The sequence below is a fragment of the Emys orbicularis genome, chromosome 3 (genome assembly GCF_028017835.1).
Source record: "Emys orbicularis isolate rEmyOrb1 chromosome 3, rEmyOrb1.hap1, whole genome shotgun sequence".
Classification (NCBI taxonomy): Eukaryota; Metazoa; Chordata; order Testudines; family Emydidae; genus Emys; species Emys orbicularis.
In genome coordinates, this window is record NC_088685.1 from 28669119 (window position 1) to 28692949 (window position 23831).

At 40.5% G+C, this 23831-nt stretch overlaps 1 protein-coding gene across 2 annotated transcripts in view; it reads left to right on the plus strand.

Moving 5' to 3' along the window:
- Window positions 1-23831, plus strand: part of NBAS (NBAS subunit of NRZ tethering complex) — a 409271-nt gene that overhangs the window by 91320 nt on the left and 294120 nt on the right. For both annotated transcript variants that reach the window (XM_065400708.1, XM_065400709.1), the window contains 4 exons: window positions 11640-11723; window positions 12241-12394; window positions 16306-16491; window positions 22964-23137. In XM_065400708.1, the coding sequence (XP_065256780.1) occupies window positions 11640-11723; window positions 12241-12394; window positions 16306-16491; window positions 22964-23137 (598 nt within the window). The remainder of the gene's footprint in view (window positions 1-11639; window positions 11724-12240; window positions 12395-16305; window positions 16492-22963; window positions 23138-23831) is intronic.

Sequence of the window (23831 nt, forward strand, 5' to 3'; positions counted from 1 at the left end):
TGTGACCTCTGTGACTTCAGGGCTCGGGCTGCCAGCCCCGGGTGGCGGCGCTTGGGTTGCCGTGAATTCTTGTTTATTGCCTGCTACCTGCCTTTGACTTTTACTAAAAATAACAGTGACAAAATCTTAACCTTAAACATAAGCTGTAAAACTTACTGCGAGAGCAGAGTTATTTTCAAAGAGGCTGTCATTAGTTTCCACAGCAGAAATTTTGAAGCAGCAGTTACACTGAAAGCTGCAAGCAGCTGAGATGCTTTTATTTTCAATGTTGATTATTTTCATTTGGGTTAATCATCCCAAAATGTTTCTTTTTGAGTAGGGTAGTTTAAAGAAGTGGCACTGGCTGTGCTTTAGGATAGTAAGGCACTGGAATGTATTGCCTCCTCTCTCTCTCTCTCTCGCTCTCCCTCTCTAGAAAATTGTGAGTATTGAACACACCACTCTCTTATCTCCTCTCTGGCAACCTTTTTTTTCCCTGTCAGAGTTTATCAAATAAGCTGAAAGTTTATAATGGATGTAGTTACAGTCACACAAAGTGCCTGGCTGTGTCTGTTACTCTTAAAGAAAACCAGATTGCCAGTTATAACTACTGCAAAGCTGGCTGAGGGGAGCTTTTTCCTGAATTAAAAATAAAGCACAAACAACATATACAAATATGATAAATATACACCATGAATTTCTAAAAGACCATTCTTTCCTTATTATGTCCTCTTCTTTGGGAAAAGAAGACCTCACACATAATGAAGCTGTGCTTAGGGCCTAATCCTGAGAACCTGCAAGTGGCACTGACATTGCATCCTGTCCTTTCATTTCATTCTATGGCAGTTACAAGTGCTCAGTATCTTTCTCAGGATTTGATCATAAAAGCAGACATGGAATAATGTAGTTTTGTAATAAAGATAAAAATAATGCCTGACTTAATATTATAGGGTCAGTAAATTGTTTCATCTAGTCTATGATATTTATAATTTATTAGTATTCAAAGAAAAGCATGTGATGAAACAGTAGGAAAATATAGATGTAATACTATATTTTAGATTTGATAACTTTCAGACATTTTAAAATGTAAGACATGGGTATGCATTAAATGTATGTGATTGCAGCAGAACAAATGACTCTCTAAGTACTTCCATTGCAAGTTTTTATATTCTGTCCTCAGTATATGGAATCTTTTCCAAATTACATGCAAGTAAGATGAGAGTCGGAATTCTCACATTAATAGCTTTTTGATGGTATATGGATGGAAGATTTTGTGAGAACTGTACCATATTTTTGCATTCAACATCTTCCATAAATAGCTTTCTCATCTCTAGCATATGGATACCTTGCATTTTTAATCTGTGTTTATTATATCGGATATTCAGAATCAATACTTAGCACAGCAAACCTTCCAGATACAAAAAGCTTTGAAGCAAAACAGTGTTTCAGATGGGTAAGAGGGACTCCGATTAAAAAAAATAAAAAGACAGTGAATATGTGAAAATGACATTGAGAAGTTCCTTGTTTTTTGTGTCTCAGTGTTTCCAGATCAGATGTGCAGAGTTTACAGGGAGAAGGTAGTATTTCCTAACTGTCAGCTCTACAAACTCAACCTGACATTTGTGAGTCATATAGAAACACACACTGCACTTTTTCCCTCAAGTACTGTGTACAGAGTATAAAGTCACCATAGGAAAAAAGAAAGAATTGAACTCTGTCCTTAAAACTGAATAATACCTTACCTTTTAGAAAACATGTCCATGAGAAAAATAAACCCATGGCTTGAATACCTGCAATAAGTAGGTTATGGCACTTACAATAAAACAGGCAGTCTTTTATCAAAGCAGAGAATTATAAGACCAGTTGAACTAGGGTAAACAAAAGAGTGAAAAGGGCTATATTGAGAAAAGTGAAACCCTTTAGAAGAAAAAGATCAGGAGTTGAGTGCCTTCCTAGTCAGTCAATTGATTGGACTCCAGTTGAATTTGGAGTGTATTGAAGGAAGTAGGAGCTTCAATAACATACCAAGGGGAAAAACATCAAAAAGTGTGTTTTGGCTCTTTGGAAGGAGCAGTTTAATTGGTAAGAAGAATATATAAAGTGTTGCAAACAAATTTCAGTGTGTAATAGGTAATGCTTAGCATTTGTATGATTTTAATCTGTAGATTTCATTGTAGGTATTGGGTATACAGTACCACCATTAAGATTTTTCCTTTGTGAGTCAACCTGGCACTATTCCATTGGGACTATTAATGTCTGGTTGCTCCTGGCAGTTGATGATGGCCAAAGAAGAGTACTGATGTGTGCATGATTCTTTTGAAAGCAGAACTTCCTTGTTCTCTGCCAATCTTGACTGCTAAGTTCATTTGGCAGGAGGAGATGGAAGACTTTGTTTAGGTCTTTGGTGTCTGGGTAAAATACGGTCTATATAATTGATTTTCCTTTATAAAAATCTTGGAGACATTTTTTAAAGGGCATTATTTTTCTAAAATGTGTTGGAGCTACACCTCTACCCTTATATAACGTGACCCGATATAACACGAATTTGGATATAATGCGGTAAAGCAGCGCTCTGGGGGGGCGGGGCTGCGCACTCTGGCGGATCAAAGCAAGTTCAATATAACGCGGTTTCACCTATAATGCGGTAAGATTTTTTGGCTCCTGAGGACAGCATTATATCGGGGTAGAGGTGTATTTAATAAAATGACCTCCTTGAGTTTTTTGAGAAGTGTGCTAGTGTTCATAACAATTAAATCCTTACATGTTCCAAATTCAGAATTCTGGACTCTATATCTGTGTTTCGAAACAGCTAGTTGTACTTAATTCACATGTTATTTTTGCATCTCATTTGTTCGTATGGTACCATATGTGTGCATGGTGCTTTACACATAAGACAGGTCCTTTTCTGAGAAACTTGTCTTCTGAATTATACATGGTATAGCCAGGGATAAAAGTAAAAATAGATTCATCCCTGAAATAAATGTTAAAAGAGTGAGGTAAAGTAAAAAGGGAAACTATCCCACTGTTGTCTGGATAAGATTTACCTTCACTGTATCAGAAAGGTCACATATACAGAACTGAAGTACAGGATGTCATGAATGAATTTCCCACTACTAATAGGTATGTACATATCGAGACAGTTAGTTGTGCTGTCCCTCGTTTTTCCAGGTCTCAGTCATAAACTCCTATGATAAAACCAAATACAGAAAATTTTCTGAAGTGGCTCAGTAGGATTACTCTGAGCTGCTTTTAAGGGCACATAAAAATAAAATGGTGCATGCTGTGCAAACTGCATGGGAGTTGCTGTGAATCAATAAGTAGATGGTTTCTGGACTAATATCTCCTTGACGTATTGTAAAAATACAAGTTACTCATTGGGGAAATGGGCCACATCACTGTTCAGAAACTATGGTAAATGACGATATTATTGACTTATTTTTAATATGAAAGCACCCACAGGCCACAATCTTGACTGGGCCCCATTGGTCCTAGGTGCTGTGCAAACAAAGTTCCTTTCCCAAAGACATTACAAACTAAGTTAAAGAAGAGGCAGCACATGGGTGCAATGAGCAGTGGGAAGGGATGGGGGAGAGAATACAAGGGTGATGGGAAAGAGAACATGTATTATGTAGTTCAACTGTGTGCAATGTTTGCAGATTATAGGTATTTTGATATGTCAAACTATTTTGTGAGATTAAAGAGCTAGTTGCTGGAAAAAAAGCAGGCTTTTCTTGTTTTTGGCATCATTATAGATGGAAGTATTGATATGGGAACTCAAAGCTTAGTACTTGGGGTTTTCTGATTGACATTTGTACTTCGTTATATATCTAATATTCAGATTACAACTGACTGGTTAAGCAATAATTTCAGTTTTTCTGTCCATTAAAAGAAATAGGTCAAAAATTATGGCCCTTGGAAGTGATGGAAGTAAAAATAATGACCAGTCTGTGGGATGAGTGCTCCTTGTACATCTTCTGAAGTTTAATGCCATGCTAATGTATTACCTCTGCATTACCCATAGGTTCGCACTTGTGAGCTCTCATGCTGATTCTGTTCCATATCTGGAAGGATATCACATCACTTTGACAGGTCTTTTCTATTACTTCAAATCTATTCCTTAGCATTTTGATTAAAATGAAAGAGGGTTTATTAGATGAGCCGTCGTTAAACCGTAAGGAAATTCATGGGAAGCTCCAGCTGGCAGCATATAGAGCAAAATAAATTGTATTCAGTGCTCTGGACTATAAAATAAGTTATTTTAATAAGCTGTCTGACTCCAAAATCAGTATCACCTCTTTCCCCCAACAGACTTTTTAGGGATGAAATATGTTCTTATAGATGTTTTGATGTTTGTTAGAACTGTGCCATATATTACAATACATGGATGTTGCAATTGCTAATTGCTGTTGGTGGTCTGTGAAGAAAACTAAAATGGCCTGTTTGGATGAGGGCTGCCACACTTGTGCAGAGGGATTGAAGGTTGACCCAGAAACTGATGAAATGTGGACAGAACTCTGCTTTTCAGTGTTAACCATTTCATATAGGGGAAGAAAATTAAGATCTGTAAAACAGATTTTAAATATAGTTAAAATGGAAGCTTAAAACAGATTATCAGAGATTGAAAGTAATGTACTGTGTGCGCATAAGTGTTTGGCGTATAGTCTTGCATCTGGCTCCTATATTGGATTTTTATGGGAACCTGCCACAGTTCTGCAAGTTTCTGAAATTGACTAGGTTCTGATAAATAACATGTTGAGGACAACATAGCAGTAATAAAATATAGTGGCTTTTTTTTTTTTTTTTTTCATTTTTGACCACTGTCTAAATTCTTAGAGACAACCATATGTTGATTACATTTGTGCCTATTATAAGAAAATGTCAACCATTTTCCTTTTCTGATTTAATACTAGCTGGATGTCAGTTTATTTTTATTGTCTAAATATTAAAGGGAATAACTATTACACATGTTAGTGCTGAGTTGGCAGCTCCCTCACCCGTGTCTTAGAACCTCTCACTTCCTGGCTGATCCTAATGTGTGAGCCAAGTTCCTGTCAGCAGATTCTGCTCTCTACTAGCAGCCTATTGCTGTGTGAGGGAGTGGTCACCACAGAGACATCATGGGAGTGGGGGAGGTCAAAACTTAATGGGGCCTTATGAATGTGTGTCTTCTATGTGGTTTTATCCAGGGTGTGTGATACTATGTAATCTAAGCCAGGGTAAAGCACACAAAATATGGAGAAAGGCCCATAAGTGTGTGTTATTCATAGATGGCCTGATTCAGTGCACATTGAAGTCAGTGGGAGTATCTCCATTAACTTCCGTGGACGTTGGATCAGGCCTACAGAGAAAGGTTTGTATAATAAAGATGAATTGGTGAGAGAGGACCATTTCAATATCATGCATTCCTCTGTTAACATCCAACTCATTAGTAAGAACATAATAAAACATTTGAAAAAATGGATTATAGAGAAGTGTACAGAGATTCTACTGCATTTGTCCCATGGTCATTACAACTATGCCAGTTAAAACTTGATACATTGTTGTGATGCTCCATTTGGGCCATTTTGAAAAGCTCTGATAATGCATACAGTAAAAAGTCTGGTTTATCCTTTTTTGGTGTGCAGGTGAAGGCTAGAGAGCTGGTGAGGTGATTGAATTAAGGGAAAGGGTTTCTTTCTGTCTTTAAACATATGTATTTTTGTGTGTGAGTGAGAGATTCTTAAAGTGCTCCTGGCAAGAAAATTCCAGGTTGAGGCTGAAATGCCATATTTACTTATATAACCCAGGCTAGATATTTTTGTGGATACCACCTCTTCTATTTCTATTCCTTTTTGTGGTGGAATTTTCAAACGTGCCAGTCGCCCAACTTCCTTTGACTTTCAATGGGTGTTGGACACCTAGCTCCCATTAGCAATTCTGGAAATCCTCCACCCCCTTAGACCCACTCATCTCTCTAGTAAATGTGTGCTTTCAGAATTGCAAAACAAGTCAGTCAAAACAGAAATTGCAAGGTTTTTGGTATTCATTTTATAGTTTATTCACAAACATACCGTAAAGATATCTCTTTATTTTCTGCTATGGGAAAGGAAAAAGAGAGAAGGGGGAAGGTGGCCCTTTGGGACTTTGGCTACTCCAAATGGCACTGGGGTGGTGTTTCTTTAGCAAGAATGAAGATTCTTTTTTGTAGGCTACGGTGTTCCATACAGAGATGCAATGATTTAATATGAAAAAGGGCTTTTGTCTGTTTTTACCAGGCTCATAATATTACTTAGATGTCAGCTTGTAAGTATGAACAATTGCAGCTGTCATTTCTGCATCATGTGCTAAACTTCTTCACGGGGGCAATGCTGCTTTTCTATTCTTTGTAGAATTAAAGGGGAAAAAAACTGGTTCTCAACCAAGGAAAGAAAAGTCTGGCAAATCTGAATAGAGTGAAATACAGTTTGTCAGTGATCCCCTGAACTGTTCTTATTACAGTTGAAATTACAGGCCATAGTGTGATGTTGGACAAGCTATTCCACATGGGCTCCCTATCTGCACATTTCTTTTCAAGTGCCTATAAATCAGAAAGTGTTGCGTTGCATGGCACATTAGTTTTTAAAAACTTGATGTATACCTAAGGGGGAAAAATGAATTAATGAAGAAAATTCCTGTACATGATGCAATTGTTCAGTATTTAACAGAGCACACAGTGCTTTAAAATGCCCTGAGTACCTTCCCTGTTCCTCTTGTCAGCACTTTAAATTGTCCTACTTAATTTAGACAGCATACATTTCTCCTTTCTTGGAGCAGTGTCAGTATGAATTCCTTGGTGCTGGAAGCAGCAAGATCTCAAGATCAAATCAAATACACTCTAATTTTTAAAGGGAGGGGAAGGAAATATTTATATATTTTTTTCAGCTGGAGAAGCCATGTGGTTTATAAGAGAGGAAAAGTATGGGTCTTGGATGTGTTGATATCAGTCTTCTGAAAGGAAATGCGGAGTACAATAATTCATTGTCTTAGATTGGGTGTGTGCTTGCATGTCCTTGTTAAAATAGAAGAGAATTTTAACAGCTTTTTCCAGTGTATGTTGGGAACCTAAACAGTATTGAAAGTACTTGGAAGAAGGAGGCACATCATTCATGTAGACTCAATAATATGATTGACATTCTGATTAATTAAGAAGAAATTAGCGCAAGTTTTGAGCTATTAATTGCAAACCACTAATACTAATGAAACATTCAAGTTGAGAAACCAAGCACTCAAGACAGAAAATTCCAAAAGTTAAGGTTTGCTTTGCTTTATGTTAGCCATGTTTCATGGCAAATAGACTTTATACCAGTATTTGTTAATAACAAACAATCCATCAAAGTTAACATTTGATAATGCCGACTTTAGATTGTTAGATCCCTCAACCTTAATGCTATGTTAAGAGCAGTATTTTTGTATCCTTTCATTTATTTAACAGACTAAAAGACAATTTCTAAGCTGTTCTACTTCCAGAATGTCTCTCAGTTCCTCCCCACTCTGAGTCCTATAAGCACAGACTGTTCAGAACTGAAGTCGCCATGTTACAGAGATGCATCCTTGCTGGCTTTTAATGACCAATTTTAAATGATCCTAACATATTAAAATGGCAAACAATTTAATACAATGAGATCATCAAAGCAAACCACTTTTGAGGATTCAGCCACATTTCAATTACAGGGGGGGGGGGGGGGGAGAGTGCATCTGTCATCCTATTTACCCACAAACAAAAATGTTCATAGCTCAGACAGCTAAACAAACTTTCCCAAAAGTTCCCACTTGAGCTGAGACCATATGTGGAAAACTTATGAAGCAACTGAAGGTGGACGATTAGAATGTAGTTAAGTTTCAAACTTGGGACTGTAGTAAGAGCAATCTGCTCTAGTCTCATTACTTAATGTAGGTTGTCTATTTGGTGTTTAAATTGACGGTTACACAAAAAAACAAAAGTTATACCTGCCCAATCAAAAAATGATGGTGAAAGGCTTCTGGCAGCATATCCATTGTTTGTCATGAGAGAGAGAGAAATGCTGTCTCCTTAATATAGATTTTTCCATACTGGAACTAATGTTCATGGAGTCTGCAACATCCTCTCATGTTGAATGTTTGCTTAGCATGCTCAGTGTCTGCTTGACATGCTCTGTTCAGTTTCACTATGAAATACCATTTTAAGAAGTTCAGCTCTATTAACAACTAATCTTGGCCTGTGATGAAGAATACAAGTTTTTCAAATTGATGAATAGAAACAAAATTTTAACTGGTAAAATTTTTTTGAGTTGATGTGGTCCAGTATGATATTAAACTCCTAATTGAAAAGGCTTTTATCTTAAACCATAACACAAGTTATTACAGTAAAAATGAGAAGTTTGTTTAGCAGCATTAGAATTCTTGGAGACATCGAGTTAAAACACCGTGTAATTGTTAATGTACTGGGAAAGAAAACAGTCTCCCCACCTCTAATTCTTAAAAAAGCAAAGTGGATTTGTTATGGTCCAGCAATCTTACAGAAATGTTAGACAAGCACTTAACATATCCTCTCAGCCTAATGTTCTAGAAAACACCTCTTGCTTATGTCTCTTAAACACAGGTGGGGTTGAGTAAAACTTGCATTAAGAGGGTGGCCAAAATGAGTGTGGCAACATTTTTGCAGAAATGTATTAAAACAACTCACTAAACATTAAAGGATGCGAAAAGTCCCCAGAGTGGCCAGGGTATATATGTGGGTATGATAGGTTGGTCCAGTATGACTGACAGAAGTATGGGGCAGTCATGGGGCAAAAATCCCAGTGACTTTCATAAGGACAGGATTACACCAAAGGAGTCAGATAGGGCTTAAAAGAAAGGGTAATGACATTGGACTATATTTCTGGTTGATGGAGTGAGATTCTGAAGCCCTTTTCTCATTGTCCCCACCTTTGTTTTTGTTTTTTCTGTTCGGGTGGTATAGGGAAAAGGGAGTGTTTTAATAGTTAATATTTAATATTAAATAGGCAGCAGATTTAATTAATAGGCAGCAGATTTAAAACAAAGGAAGTATTTTTTCACACAACACACAGTCAACCTGTGGAACTCCTTGCCAGTGGATGTTGTGAAGGCCAAGACTATAACAGGGTTCAAAAAAGAACTAGATAAGTTCATGGAGGATAAGTCCATCAATGGCTATTAGCCAGGTGTTCCTAGCCTCCGTTTGCCAGAAGCTGGGAGTGGGTGAGGGGATGGATCACTTGATGATTACCTGTTCTTTCCATTCCCTCTGAGGCACCTGGCATTGGCCACTGTCGGAATACAGGATACTGGGCTAGATGGACCTTTGTTCTGACCCAGTATGGCTGTTCTTATGTTCTTATTCAACCTCTACTACAACTTCCTGGCTGAGTTCTGAAACAAAATGTTTTCCCCCTTTTGGTATAGTTCCTTTCTCCTATACTAACCAGCAACAGCTGTTATGGCTAGCTTTATCCCTCCACCAGTCAAGGAGGAGACAAATTTCGGTCAGTCAGCTAGGCTAGAAATTTGAGCACTGAAGTGAAGGAGAAGGAGCAGCCTTGTTTGGCATCATCATGGAGACTACTGTGTTTTTTTTTTTTTTTAAAGATACATAATATCAGGATTTGATGTTTTAATCTAGGTGGAAGGTGATGCTCATTTTAAAGGTGGGGGAAATGGAAACATAAGGAAGTTGAGACGTACCTAAAGTTGTGCAGACTGGTATAGAACATAGGTCTTACTCCACTTGCTGTGCTCTAATCATTAGAGCTGGTGCTTCCTCCTATATTTTCTTCCTCTTGACCTTTATGACCTGCAGATACTTCCCCAGGGCCGGTGCTACCATTAAGGCAAACTAGGCAGTTGCCTAGGGCGCCAAGATTTGGGGGTGCCAAAAAGCGGTGCCCCCAATTTTTTTTTACAGCGTTCTTACGCCCCCTCCCCGAGCGTGCTGTCGCTGCTCCACTTCTCCTGCCTCCCAGGCTTGCGGCGCCAATCAGCTGTTTGGCGCCACAAGCCTGGGAGGGGAGGAAACTTAGAGCGGGGGCGGCGTGCTCGGGGAGGAGGCGGAGCAGAGGTGAGCTTAGGTGGGGAGCTGGCTGCCGTGGGGGGGAGGCTCTTCAGGGCGGGGGGGGGGGAGCTGCTGCGGGGGGGGGGAGCGCTTCAGGGCGGGGGGGAGCTGCTGCGGGGGGGGAGCGCTTCAGGGCGGGGGGGAGCTGCTGCGGGGGGGGGGAGCGCTTCAGGGCGGGGGGGGGGCGCCTCAGGGTGGGGGGGGGGAGCTGCCGCAGGGCTTGGGCGGGGGGCAAGGTGGAAGTTTCGCCTAGGGCGCGAAACTTCCTTGCACCGGCCCTGTACTTCCCTGACACTTTGTTGCTGATTTTTCCAATGAAGGATATAATTTTGGGTAGTTGTGATTGTCCTTGGTGCCACCAACAGTGTTAGAAGCATCACAGTGGGGAAGGAGGGACATATGGCCTTTCTGGAGAAATGTGCCTGGGTGGTGAAAGTGGGTGAGGGTGCTCCACTTAGATAACATATGTAGTGCCTATTGCTAAACGTGATAGTTAATTAAATTTTCAGATCACCTTTCATCAGTTTATTTGCATTATGCTTTTACAATTGATTTGTGCATCAGAACATATCATATTGCTTTTTAAGCTACTGAGGGCATATCCATTGCTACCGGTTACACTGTTGCTGTCCTCGAAGGGATGAGAAATTTATATTAGCCTTTAATTTGCAATAAAGAGGTCATGCCTGTAAGGCTTGCATCAGTGTTATGGTATTGAATTATCAGGATCATGTTAAAATGAGTAAGGCTTAGTACACTTTATTGCTCCAATTTGTTGAAAATTTAAAACTATGCCTGTGTGCACAGTTTTTCTCGTCTCCTGTGCTTTGATTTCTGTTCGGCATGGCTTAACAAGATTTTCCAGCTTTTTTTGATGTTTAAACCAATACTAGGAAGATGAAGGATAAAAACCATAGTGAATTGTTTTTAGTAATAACGTTTGTTCTTAATCTATATTGTATACAGGAAATGCAAATTCCATTTTTAGATGATTCTCACTAGATCATTTAGTAAATATTCACTATGGATGTTTGTAGGCAGAAACCCATGTCTAACTTAATTGAGAAAATCAATACAGCAGGGTATATTTTATCTCTGTTCAGTACAAGGATTTGTCTACAAGTTTGTAAAGAATCCTATTCTTTTTTTAAGCTAAAGATCCTGTCCCATTCTTTTACTATTCATTTCAAGCTTCTGTGATAGAAATATTCTTGTTAAATATCCTTACTGTGAAAGCAAAGGAAGCCCAGACCTATAGTTTTGCTATTTTTTGACAAATTAGAAAATTCTAAGATATTAAATTGTCAAAAATAACATGAGTAAAATCTATTGTCCATGAAATAGCTCTCAAATATCCTGTAAGTAGCATACAGACTTTCCAAGCTAGGTATGCAAAATTATTCTCATGCCTCTGTATGCCCAATTTATGCAACAGATACCTGTTAGGAATTGATCCTGCCAATTGAATGGTAGCCCATAATATAGACTGAATCCAAATACTTTGCTGTACTATCTATTCAGTTAACAGAATGTTTTTGCCAGTCCGTACTTTTTCAAAATGTTTGTATAAAATTTCCATTGTGTTTTGTAATAGTTGTAGGCAGGATGTGTTGATGATTCTTCCCTGGAATGAACAGAAGCATCGGGAAGAGGACTGGTGTGAAAACCCACAGTGCAAGTAGGTATAGAGAGAGAGCGAGAGAGAGAGAGAGAGAGAGAGTGTGTGTGTGTGTGTGTGTGTGTGTGTGTTAAAAAGAACACTCTGAGAGGTTGCCAAAATAAGGTTGATGGAATGCATGACTAAAATATTTGTCTTTACTATTTATGCCTAAGTTGGTAGACAATTAAAAGCTCATGTAACAAAAATATATTCAAAATAACAGCGCTATGCTAATGCAGTGTTTAAACCTGAAATTTTAATTACATAAAAGTAGAGAAACTATGAGTTCAGGTATCAGAGGGGTAGCCGTGTTTGTTTGGATCTGTAAAAAGCAACAAAGAATCCTGTGGCACCTTATAGGCTAACAGACGTATTGGAGCATAAGTTTTCGTGGGTGAATTTCAGGGACTCATAACAATATTAACTCTTCATCTTTGTGCACATGGATTTTTAAGTAACTTTAATGGTATGTGTCACAGCCTCAGTCTTAGTCCATCTGTATATACCTTTGTAACTTTTTGTCTGCTCTTCTCAGAATGATATTTGAACCAGTTCTTCAAGATGAAGATGAATTCTTGTATGAAGCACAACCTGAGTTATTAAAGTACAGAACTACTAAGCTTTCGATAGACCTGGTTTCTGACTGGTATTGGAATAGGGCACAGGAGATTGAGAACTATGCTATGCAGGTAAGAACAGCAGCACAGAAATAGTCATTGTTGGCATAGATGCAAGCAGTTTATTGCTTTTCGAAGCTAATTAAGCTGTGTCAAAAGTAGGCGATAGCAAACTGTCTGAACTGAGTATTGGTAGTGATTGCAGACAGTGATGTAAAATGCTGGCCTATTGAGGTCATTGGGGCGCTTGCCATGGAATTAAGTATGGGTTCACAGATTTTTATTTTTCATATCTGCACGTAGAGGGAAAGAAAACTATTTTGCTGCCAAATAATAATTTTAGATGACCCCAAATTATTCTCTCAATTTAGAGATTGTTTTAGAGTGTGTTTCCTGAATTCAATCCTGTTTAAGGTTTACTCAGCTGAATTGTGATCAATTCATAGGTGTGAATGGAGGAATCTAGTAAATTTCCTTCGGCCTATCTGTACCTGGGCTCTAGAAAATAGCAAAACTTTCCCAGCTGTGAAGTGCATTTTCCCTTCTGCTACATATTTTATGTTCATGTTATCTAAAGGAAGAAGTGTTGAATAGTGAGTGGCTTAATCAGGGAACTCAGCTGTGATGTCAGGCCAACTTGCTGTGTGAATTTGGGCAAGTCATGCAGCCTGTCTGTGCCCTAGTTTCCCCACCTCTTTAAAATGTGTAAAGCACTTTGAGATCCTTGGATGAATGGTGCCATGAGAATGGAAAGTGTTACTATTAATGTTATGACATGCTCTATCCCTGACTGTAGTTTTGAGAATCCTCTGTGGAATGTCACAGATAATTGCAGTTCACTTATGGTTTAACAACATAGAGATGTTTAAAATACTCCTGTGTCTATTAATTAGTAATTTTAAGTACTTCATTTTACAGATCAACCTGAGCTCTTATTTCTTTATATTCCTGAGTTAATTGATCCTCCTAGTTTCATAGATGTTTCATAAAATGCTTAATCTTTCCAGATACCCTCATTGTAGACCCTTTCTTTTAATGACTAAAATAACAGTAAAAGATAACGTTTCTAGTTGCCTACAGAATTAAAATCCTTAACTAATAAAAAGATTCATCTCCCCTTGCATTTTAAGAAAGATAAAAAATATAGGGAATATTTTTTCTTAGTGCCCAGAAATGCCTTTGGAAATCATTTACATTGGCCTCGAAAGATGTTATGATGGTTAGTTGTATCCAATGAGGTTTTCCTGTAATGTACAGCTCTTTGTGTTACACTGGAGCACAGTTTTTAATTTAATGTGTCAGTAATTTAATTGATTTTTGGAAGTTTGTTTTTAGTTCAGTAAGAATTTGCAAAGGCGACAGATTCACAGATGATACTAGAAAAGACACAGATTAGAATTAATGTTCAGAAAATGTGGGTGTACTATTAAAAACAAAATGCAGCATTATTACTGTTTGTCAAGTTTTTGTCTGATTTTTTTCTGTACTCAACTTCTGTACTTTAACTCATTTACTTGCAGTCATCTGCCATTTAGTAACATTTCATCTGCCTCTGTATCCATCACATTTTGATATCATATGTAGAGTATCAGAGGGGTAGCCGTGTTAGTCTGGATCTGTAAAAAACGACAAAGAGTCCTGTGGCACCTTATAGACTAACAGACATATTGGAGCATAAGCTTTCGTGGGTGAATACCCACTTCGTCAGACGCATCTGTAGAGTGTTTGTACTAATAAATCTCCCGCATCTTTTAATCTCACACCCTCATTTCCAAACACCTCCTTTCAGTATTCGAAAGTTAGTTGACTGTACTTTTTTATTGGCCTTTTCACCATTCTTATCTAAAATATTTACTAGCTGCTGTGCTTATGAGGAATAAGCTAGTTAGCAGAGATGAAGAGCAAATATTTTGTTTCTATGTCATGATCTCTCCACTAGTTGCGCGTGCTGGTTGTCGTCCTTTTGCTAATCCATGTCAGGCAGCTGAAGTCTTGCTGCCATGTAACTCTGTCCACTCAGCAGGAGATGGCTTCTGCAAGACTTGGGGGGAAATTATGGTAGTTTGGTTTGTAGCTTGTTTGGGAATCCTGTAGTTCTTCCATTTCATTTCCCTGCCTTCCACTTTCCCCCTTCTCCTCCCCCCCACCCCCAAATAAAGAAAAATAAAACAAACGACCAGCAATATACGTGCAGTCTCAAACAGTAGCAAAGCCAGGAAATGTGCATCCTATTAAGGACAAAAAGGTGCTCCTTTATGAAGCTTCTCTTCCAGCTTCTGCAGACTGTGTAACCTGCTCACAGCCTACTGAACAATGACTGACTGAAAGGGATTCATTCTCTCAGGCTGGATTGAGCCTCCCACTGTTCCAGGACTCCAGTCCTCTCCCAAGAGCACTGCTATGCTATGCAGATACTTGTCAAAGCAGACAACTGTCAGTTGCAAATGAAATCACTCCCTATTCAAGAATTTCTCTGGGGCCAGCGCAAAAGGGCAAGATCTAGGAAAAGTGCGAGTGTTTCTTTTAATGTGTTTAAACGGGTTGTCATTAACTTGGGGAAACACCCGGTATTCTTTCTGCCTTGCAGGAGGAGTCACTTCCGTTTAGTGGGCATCACTTTTATGGTTGATCCCTACCCCCCAACTTCTCTCAGGTGTGGATTAAAAGCTAGCCTCTCCTATCCTAACTCTTCAAAGACAGAGCAGACCCTTACTCAGATGGGTCAATGGCTCCCTTTAAAAGGTGTGTGTTGGGGATGAGGTGAGAGTGAAATCATTGCTAGCAGTCATCCATCTCCTAAGTTCCTCTTCGATAAGGAGGGAGAATTGTCTGAGTTAGATCGCGAGGAAAAAACCAGAACCTGACCTTTAGGAAATGTATTTTCCACTTTGATCGGATGTGCAGGGCAGTAATCACAATTTAGGTCATGAAACCTATACCAAAGGAAAAGGAAAGGGAAGTATGTACCACCAAAAGGTTAATCGGAAGCTGCTGTATTACTGCCCACATAATTTTAAGATTTTGTGAGGTCCATGCCAGAGCTGGCTGACTAAAATTCAAGAAGCTAAACAAACAGCTTTTTTTAGTTCTGTAAGATTAATGATCTCCAACACTTCCCTAGCTCAAATATCTAATGTGGATGCAGTTGTGGCCTCCCTACCCAAGGATTTCTTTTTTAATATGGAGATATACCTATCTCATAGAGCTGGAAGGGACCTTGAAAGGTCATTGAGTCCAGTCCCCTGCCTTCACTAGCTGGACCAAGTACTGTCCCTGACAGATTTTTGCCCTAGATCCCTACATGGCCCGCTCAAGGATTGAACTCACAACGCTGGGTTTAGCAGGCCAATGCTCAAACCACTGAGCTATCCCTCCCCCCTAAGGATAGGGTAGTTCCCTCGGAGTATTGTCTCCCAAAAGATTATAGGACGGGAAGATACGAGGTACCCACCACAAGGATTCTGAAGCATTAGCAGTAGCCGTGAAAGCTTCTTTAACAACCACATGATTTGTCCAGGTAGCAATGTCCTGATGCAGTGACCTAAAGAATACAGACCAATTAAACAGGGAATATTTTTTCTCTATTTTAAAGAAAATATTCCTAGTTGTACCTTTTATGTCTGATTCCTGTAGTCTCTGAACTTTCTAGTAAGAGCAATGACACGTAATTCAGTGACCATGACACTACTCTGGCTCAGACCCTGGATTGCTGAGACTAATCAAGTCCTTTGTAAGTATGTGTGGGAAAGGACAGGGAACTCTCACTTCCAAACCCTTCAGTAACACAAAAGAGATTTCAAACAACAAAGACAAAGATGATACCATTGTTTTTAAAACCTCATCTGGCTCTTTAGTGACTACTCCTACCTGGAAAAAAATATTGGAAAAACAATATCTGAGGGACCAGTTAGGACTAGTTCAAGTATTGATTACCCAAAAGAAACAATCAAGTAACAACATAAATTTTTTTTTCTTATTTTCAGGTGGACTGTGCTCTGTCCCTGGTTCGACTTGGCATGGAGAGGAACATTCCTGGTCTGCAGGTGCTTTGTGATAACTTGGTTACTCTGGAGATGCTGATTTATGAGACTGGATGTGATCTAACCCTAACCTTGAAAGATCTGCAGGAGATGAAAGATAGTGAAAAACTAAGACTGTTAATGATGAATGTACGTATTTTTGAAAATGCATTACTTAGATTGTTGAGCCTAAATAATTTCCATGCTTATATAGTCTCCTTGCATGTGTAACATAACAGTGCTCTTCAGCCAGAGGTGTTTCCCTGTCACATTTCCATTTATTATCCATCCATATCCCAAACAGCATTGGCACTAGATTTGTTTATTTTTTAATAATGTGGAAATGGTATTTTTGGAAAACCGCGGAACCATTTTGGCTCATTTTAAAAATAAAATGAAAACAACCCCTACCTCTCTTCCCCCCCCCCCCCCCGAGACTAAGTCTGAATAATTTCAGACTGCAAGCCATGATTGACTGAAAACGGGAATAGGATAGAAATGCCTTAAGTATCACTATTGCTACTGCTCAAGTTATAAGAGCACTTTTTTTAGATGGTTTTTGATGTTTATAACTATTAGCAGCTAAATCTCAGCTCATTTCTGTGCAGCAGATAAACTCATCCGAAATCTTCTCTGGTTCTTCAGTCTTCTTTTTCTTGTGCAACATCCATCTTTTTTTATACAATTTATATTGTAGGAGGAAACTGATAGTGAACCCAATATGTAGTTTGCCTAACATTTGCCATTACAAAAAGATTCTTGTGATTTTTTTTTTTTTTTATTATTATTATTTTGAAACACTTCCAATGTGTGCAGCACGCCTTTGAAATTCAGCAGGGGGAATGTCCTTAGGCGAGAGAAGTACCTTTTCTTTGTCCCATGAAATTCTTTTCAAGTTCTGCTGAGACATAGATTCATAGATTCATACACTCTAGGACTGGAAGGGACCTCGAGAGGTCTCATAGACTCATAGACTTTAAGGTCAGAAGGGACCAATATGGTCATCTAGTCTGACCTCCCGCATGATGCAGGCCACAAAAGCTGACCCACCCACAACAGAATTTTCCAGCCTGCGACCCCTGCCCTATGCTGCGGAGGAAGGCGAAAAACCTCCAGGGCCTCTGCCAATCTACCCTGGAGGAAAATTCCTTCCCGACCCCAAATATGGCGATCAGCAGAACCCCGAGCATACAGGCAAGATTCTACAGCCGGACCCTCATTTTACCCGCGATGGCACGTTAATGCCTAATTGACTAAAATCACGTTATCCCTTCAAACCATTCCCTCCATAAACTTATCAAGCCTAATCTTGAAGCCAGAAAGGTCTTTCGCCCCCACCGTTTCCCTCGGAAGGCTGTTCCAAAATTTCACCCCTCTGACGGTTAGAAACCTTCTTCTAATTTCAAGCCTAAACTTCCCCACGGCCAGTTTATATCCATTCGTTCTCGTGTCCACATTACTACTGAGCTGAAATAATTCCTCTCCCTCCTTGGTATTAATCCCTTTGATATATTTAAAGAGAGCAATCATATCCCCCCTCAGCCTTCTTTTGGTTAGGCTAAACAAACCGAGCTCCTCGAGTCTCCTTTCATAGGAAAGGTTTTCCATTCCTCGGATCATCCTAGTGGCCCTTCTCTGTACCCGTTCCAGTTTGAGTTCATCCTTTTTAAACATAGGAGACCAGAACTGCACACAGTACTCCAAATGAGGTCTCACCAGCGCCTTGTATAACGGAAGCAGCACCTCCCTGTCCCTACTAGAAATACCTCGCCTAACGCATCCCAAAATCGCATTAGCTTTTTTCACAGCCACGTCACATTGCCGACTCATAGTCATCCTGCGATCAACCAGGACTCCGAGGTCCTTCTCCTCCTCCGTCACTTCCAACCTATGCGTCCCTAACTTATAACTAAAATTTTTATTAGTCATCCCTAAATGCATCACCTTACACTTCTCACTATTAAATCTCATCCTATTATTGTTACTCCAATTTACAAGGTCATCCAAGTCTCCCTGCAGAATATCCCGATCCTTCTCCGAATTGGCAATATCTCCCAACTTTGTGTCATCCGCAAACTTTATCAGCCCACTCCTACATTCGGTTCCGAGGTCAGTAACGAATAGATTGAATAAAATCGGACCCAAAACCGAACCTTGAGGAACCCCACTGGTGACCTCCGTCCAACCCGACAGTTCACCTTTCAGTACTACCCGCTGCAGTCTCCCCTTTAACCAGTTCTTTATCCACCTCTGGAATTTCATATCGATCCCCATCTTTTCCAATTTAACCAATAATTCCTCGTGCGGCACAGTATCAAACGCTTTACTAAAATCGAGGTAAATTAGATCCACCGCATTTCCTTTATCTAGAAGGTCCGTTACTTTCTCAAAGAAGGAGATCAAGTTGGTTTGGCACGATCTGCCTTTCGTAAACCCATGTTGTAATTTGTCCCAATTGCCATTCACCTCAAGGTCCTTAACTACTTTTTCCTTCAAAAAATTTTCCAAGACCTTGCATACTATAGAAGTTAAACTAACAGGCCTGTAGTTACCCGGGTCACTTTTTTTCCCCTTCTTAAAAATAGGAACCACATTAGCTATTTTCCAGTCCATCGGTACCACCCCCGAGTTTACAGATTTATTAAAAATTATCGCCAAGGGGCTTGCAATTTCTCGCGCCAGCTCCTTCAATATTCTAGGATGGAGATCATCCGGTCCGCCCGATTTAGTCCCATTTAGCTGGTCAAGTTTGGCTTCCACCTCTGATACTGTAATTGCAATCGCCCCTCCTTTATTCCCCTCTGTCCCGCTCCCTCTATTCCTAAGCCCTTCATTAGCCTTATTAAACACCGACGCAAAATATTCATTTAGATATTGTGCCATGCCTAGATTATCCTTAATCTCCACTCCATTTACATGCTTCACCGGTCCCACTTCCTCTTTCTTTGTTTTCTTCCTATTTATATGGCTATAAAACCTCTTACTATTGGATTTAATTTCCCTCGCGAGGTCCAACTCTACACGGCTTTTGGCCTTTCTCACCGCATCCCTACATGCTCTGACCTCAATAAGGTAGGTTTCCTTGCCGATCTGTCCCCTCTTCCATTCTTTGTACGCTTTCTGTTTTTTCTTAATCGCCCCTTTGAGACGCCCGCTCATCCAGCTAGGTCTAATTCTCCTGCCTACTAATCGTTTCCCCTTTCTCGGGATCCAGGCCTCGGACAGCTCGTGCAACTTCAGCTTGAAATAATCCCAGGCCTCATCTGCCTTTAGCTCTCTAAGTATGTTAGCCCAATCCACTTCCCTAAGTAGTTGCCTTAATTTATTAAAGTTGGCCTTTTTGAAATCGTAAACCTTAGTCACAGTTTTATTTCTGTTAATCCTTCCATTTAGTTTAAACCGAATTAGCTCATGGTCACTCGAGCCAAGGTTGTCCCCTACTACCATTTCCTCAACTAGGTCCTCACTACTCACCAGCACCAAATCTAAAATGGCATCCCCCCTCGTCGGTTCAGCTACTACTTGATGAAGGAATTCATCTGCTAGCACGTCTAGGAACATCTGAGCCCTATTATTGTTACTAGCATTTGTTCCCCAATCTATGTCTGGGAAGTTAAAGTCCCCCATGATCACACAGCTCTTATTAGTTTTTACTTCCTTAAAAACATTAAATAGTTCTCTGTCCGCATCCAGGCTAGATCCTGGCGGTCTATAGCACACCCCAAGCAGTATCTCAGGGGAGGCTCTAGTAGTTCTTTTACCCAGTGTAATCATTGCCCAGACAGACTCTGTCTTATCCATTCCATCACTTATTATTTCTTTACATTTTAGCTCATTATTCACATACAGTGCCACACCCCCACCTTTACCTTTTTTCCGGTCATTCCTAAACAGCACATACCCTTCGATACCTGTACTCCAGTCATGACTACAGTTCCACCATGATTCGGTTATTCCTATGATATCAGGTTTCATTTCTTGGACCAGGAGCTCCAATTCCTCCATTTTGTTACCTAGGCTTCTCGCATTGGTGTATAAACATCTTACCGTATGCTGTCTATCCTTTCTCCCATTAGTTATGCACTTTGGTACGGACCCCGTAGTGTCCATCCGCCCCCTCCTTCTAATGTCCAATTCCCTACCCCTATCTATATCTGTGCTTATCTCTTTGCCCTCTTTTTCAGTGTTGGAATCTGGCGTGGAGATTAACTGGACATCTCCCAACCGTCTCCCCCAAGTTCCTAGTTTAAAGCCCTTTTGATGAGATGAGCCAGCCTCCCTCCCAGAAGTCTATTTCCTTCCCTAATCAGGTGAAGTCCATCCCGCGAGAACAGCTGTCTGTCCCCGAAAGCCTCCCAGTGGCCATACATCCCAAAGCCCTCCTTATAGCACCACTCCCTCAGCCAGCTATTTATCCTCACAATTCTGTCTGCCCTTTGCTGTCCTTCTCTAGGAACAGGCAGAATCCCACTGAAGATAATCTGAGCCTCAACTTCCTTTAGCGTCTTCCCCAGCCTGGCATAATCTCCCTTGATTCTCTCTAGCGAGAACCTAGCCGTGTCATTCGTTCCTACGTGAAGGACGATCAAGGGGTTCTTACCTGCTCCTTTTAGGATCCTTTTCAACCGCAGGTCCACATCCCGTATCTTAGCGCCCGGCAGACAGCACACCCTTCTGTTTTCTGGGTCCGCCCTGGTCACAGGCCTATCTAACCTCCTCAGTAAGGAGTCCCCAATCACATAAACCTGCCTTTGCCTAGGGGCAGCGCAATCTACCAATCTATCCCCTGTTCCCTGCGGCTGTAACTCCTGTCTGTCTCCATTTTCCCTTATAGTCCCCCTATTGCCATCCTGTATCCTCCCGGGGCCGAGTATTGATGCCGTCTCCATCAACTCCTCCCCCCTGTCTATTGGACTAGCTGCCCTTCTTTTCTTCCTCTGCCTCCCACCATCAGTTACCACCTGCTGCGTCCCCTCCTCGTTAGCCAAACACCCAAACCTGTTCCTGAGTTCTATTTCCCCCTCACTAGCCCTCCTTTTCCTTGGCCTGCTTCTCACGGTCACATGCTTCCACTGCTCTTGTTCTCCCCCCGACATTCCCCCCTCACAGACCATAGCCCCCGCTTCCACCTGCACCCCCGAGCATTCCCCTACAGTCACCCCTTGCCTTTGCTCCATTAGCTGCTCAAAGCCCCTTCTAAACTCTACCAGGGTCTCTACCTGCATCTCCAACCCCCGAACCTTTTCCTCTAACAGGGCAAGTAGGCGGCATTTCATACAGACATACCTCTGATCAGGTGCACCTGCTAGGACTATATACATACCGCAGCTGCTACATGCTTTCATTTGCATTGTGTCCCCTGCTGCCTGGCTCATGGTTGCCATGGTCTCTGCCTGCAGCCTCTGAGGGAACAAAGCACACCGACCACCGCGCCCTCCTGCCTCCCCTTCCACCTCCCCCTGTAAACTCCCACTTAAACTCCCCTGTTAGCCGCCCTGTTTGCCGACCGCTGCTCGCTGCTTGGCTGGGAGGCCTCTTTTATAGGTCCCCTAATCAGCCAAGCTCCGCCCCCTAATCAGGGCTCGGGGCTCAGCACACTGCCCCTACAGGTCATCAAGTCCAGTCCCCTGCCCTCATGGCAGGACCAAATATTGTCTCGATCATCCCTGATAGACATTTATCTAACCTACTCTTAAATATCTCCAGAGATGGAGATTCCACAACCTCCCTAGGCAGTTTATTCCAATGTTTAACCACCCAGACAGTTAGGAACTTTTTCCTAATGTCCAACCTAAACCTCCCTTGCTGCAGTTTAAGCCCATTGCTTCTTGTTCTATCCTTAGAGGCTAAGATGAACAAGTTTTCTCCCACTTCCTTATGACACCCTTTTAGATACCTGAAAACTGCTATCACGTCCTCTCTGTCTTCTCTTTTCCAAACTAAACAAACCCAATTCTTTCCGCCTTTCTTCATAGGTCATGTTCTCAAGACCTTTAATCATTCTTGTTGCTCTTCTCTGGACCCTCTCCAATTTCTCCACATCTATCTTGAAATGCGATGCCCAGAACTGGACACAATACTCCAGCTGAGGCCTAACCAGCGCAGAGTAGAGTGGAAGAATGACTTCTCGTGACATACACTATTGAAAATCACTATTTATTTTCTCTTGCTTGCATTCCTTGGGAAACTTTTGGCAGCCTGCCAAAATAATTTAATATGAATATGGTAAGGCTGGGCTCATGCCACCACCAAAGCAGCAGTGGGATGGGATGTTGCACTGGGAATGCCTGGTATGACCAGGTCAGCTGTAGTTAAGGGGGCTGAGGAATGAGAAAACTGAGCTTTTCTATAAGACTCCCTTAGACTCAATAGCCTGTCCCTCCCATCTTGGATGACAGTCTTCTCCTGCTGCCAGTTAATTTAATTAATTCTGTAGTTTAAGTGGTAGGAGTCTGTGCTGCAAGCTCAGGGTTCAAACGGTGCTGATGCTGCATGATGAGGGCAGTTTATTACTGTTACACATAATAAAATTTGTTTTTACCTTTTTTCATTTTTAAAAAAAAGGAACTGGTTTTTATCATTCTGTTTTCATTTGTTTTGTTTAACTTCTTACACTTTCTAGTCTTCTGATGAAAGATACGTGAAGAACGTTTATCAGTGGATGGTCCCATTTCTACATCGCTGTGAAAATCAGTCCCCTGGTCTTGCAAACACACTTTTTAGGGAGTATTTAGTAAGCTTAGCAAAGGAAGACCTGAAATTCCCTCTGAAGATCTTTCAAAATTCAAAACCAGATGTAAGTACAGATTCATAGTTGTTTTATTTATTGTCTTATTTGAAAACTATAATTTATCATGCAGAACTGGATTCATAAGTAAGGTTTGTTTGTTTCCCGATCAGTTTTAGAGGTTGACTCTGTCCTTTTTCACTGAACATTTGTCATGCAGATATGAAAATATGTTCCCTCAACAAGGTTAAAACAGAATTTCTAATGTATGGTTAAACCATAGTTCTTGATCAGTATGTCAAAAGATATGTTAATCATTAATCACTAGCAGAAATACCCAGTGGAGTAGAAATTAGTAGGGATTCTTCTGAATGTCATTTTTTGGTAATGCATTGAACTTCATTTTCTGAATATGGCTAAATAGTTTGTTTGTTTGTTTGTTTGAAGCCTCTTAAAATATTTTTCTGAGTACTTCTGTCTGGTGCCTTTCCCTGAAGAATTTTACCAGCTTTCATTTTTCCCCCACTAAAAGTGTTGGTAAGAAGTATTTCTTTGCCTCATTAATGAGGGGAAAAAAGCAGTGATATTGATCACTGTAGATAAAAATGCTGAAATTCATATCTCAGTAAGTTGCTACTATTCTCATAAGAAAGTAGAAGGACCACAATAGAACTTTAATAAAATAAGCTGTATCCCTTTCCATTCATCTTTGCATCCATTATTTAAACTACCTTTTTCCAGTAGCTAGATCGAAATGTGTGTC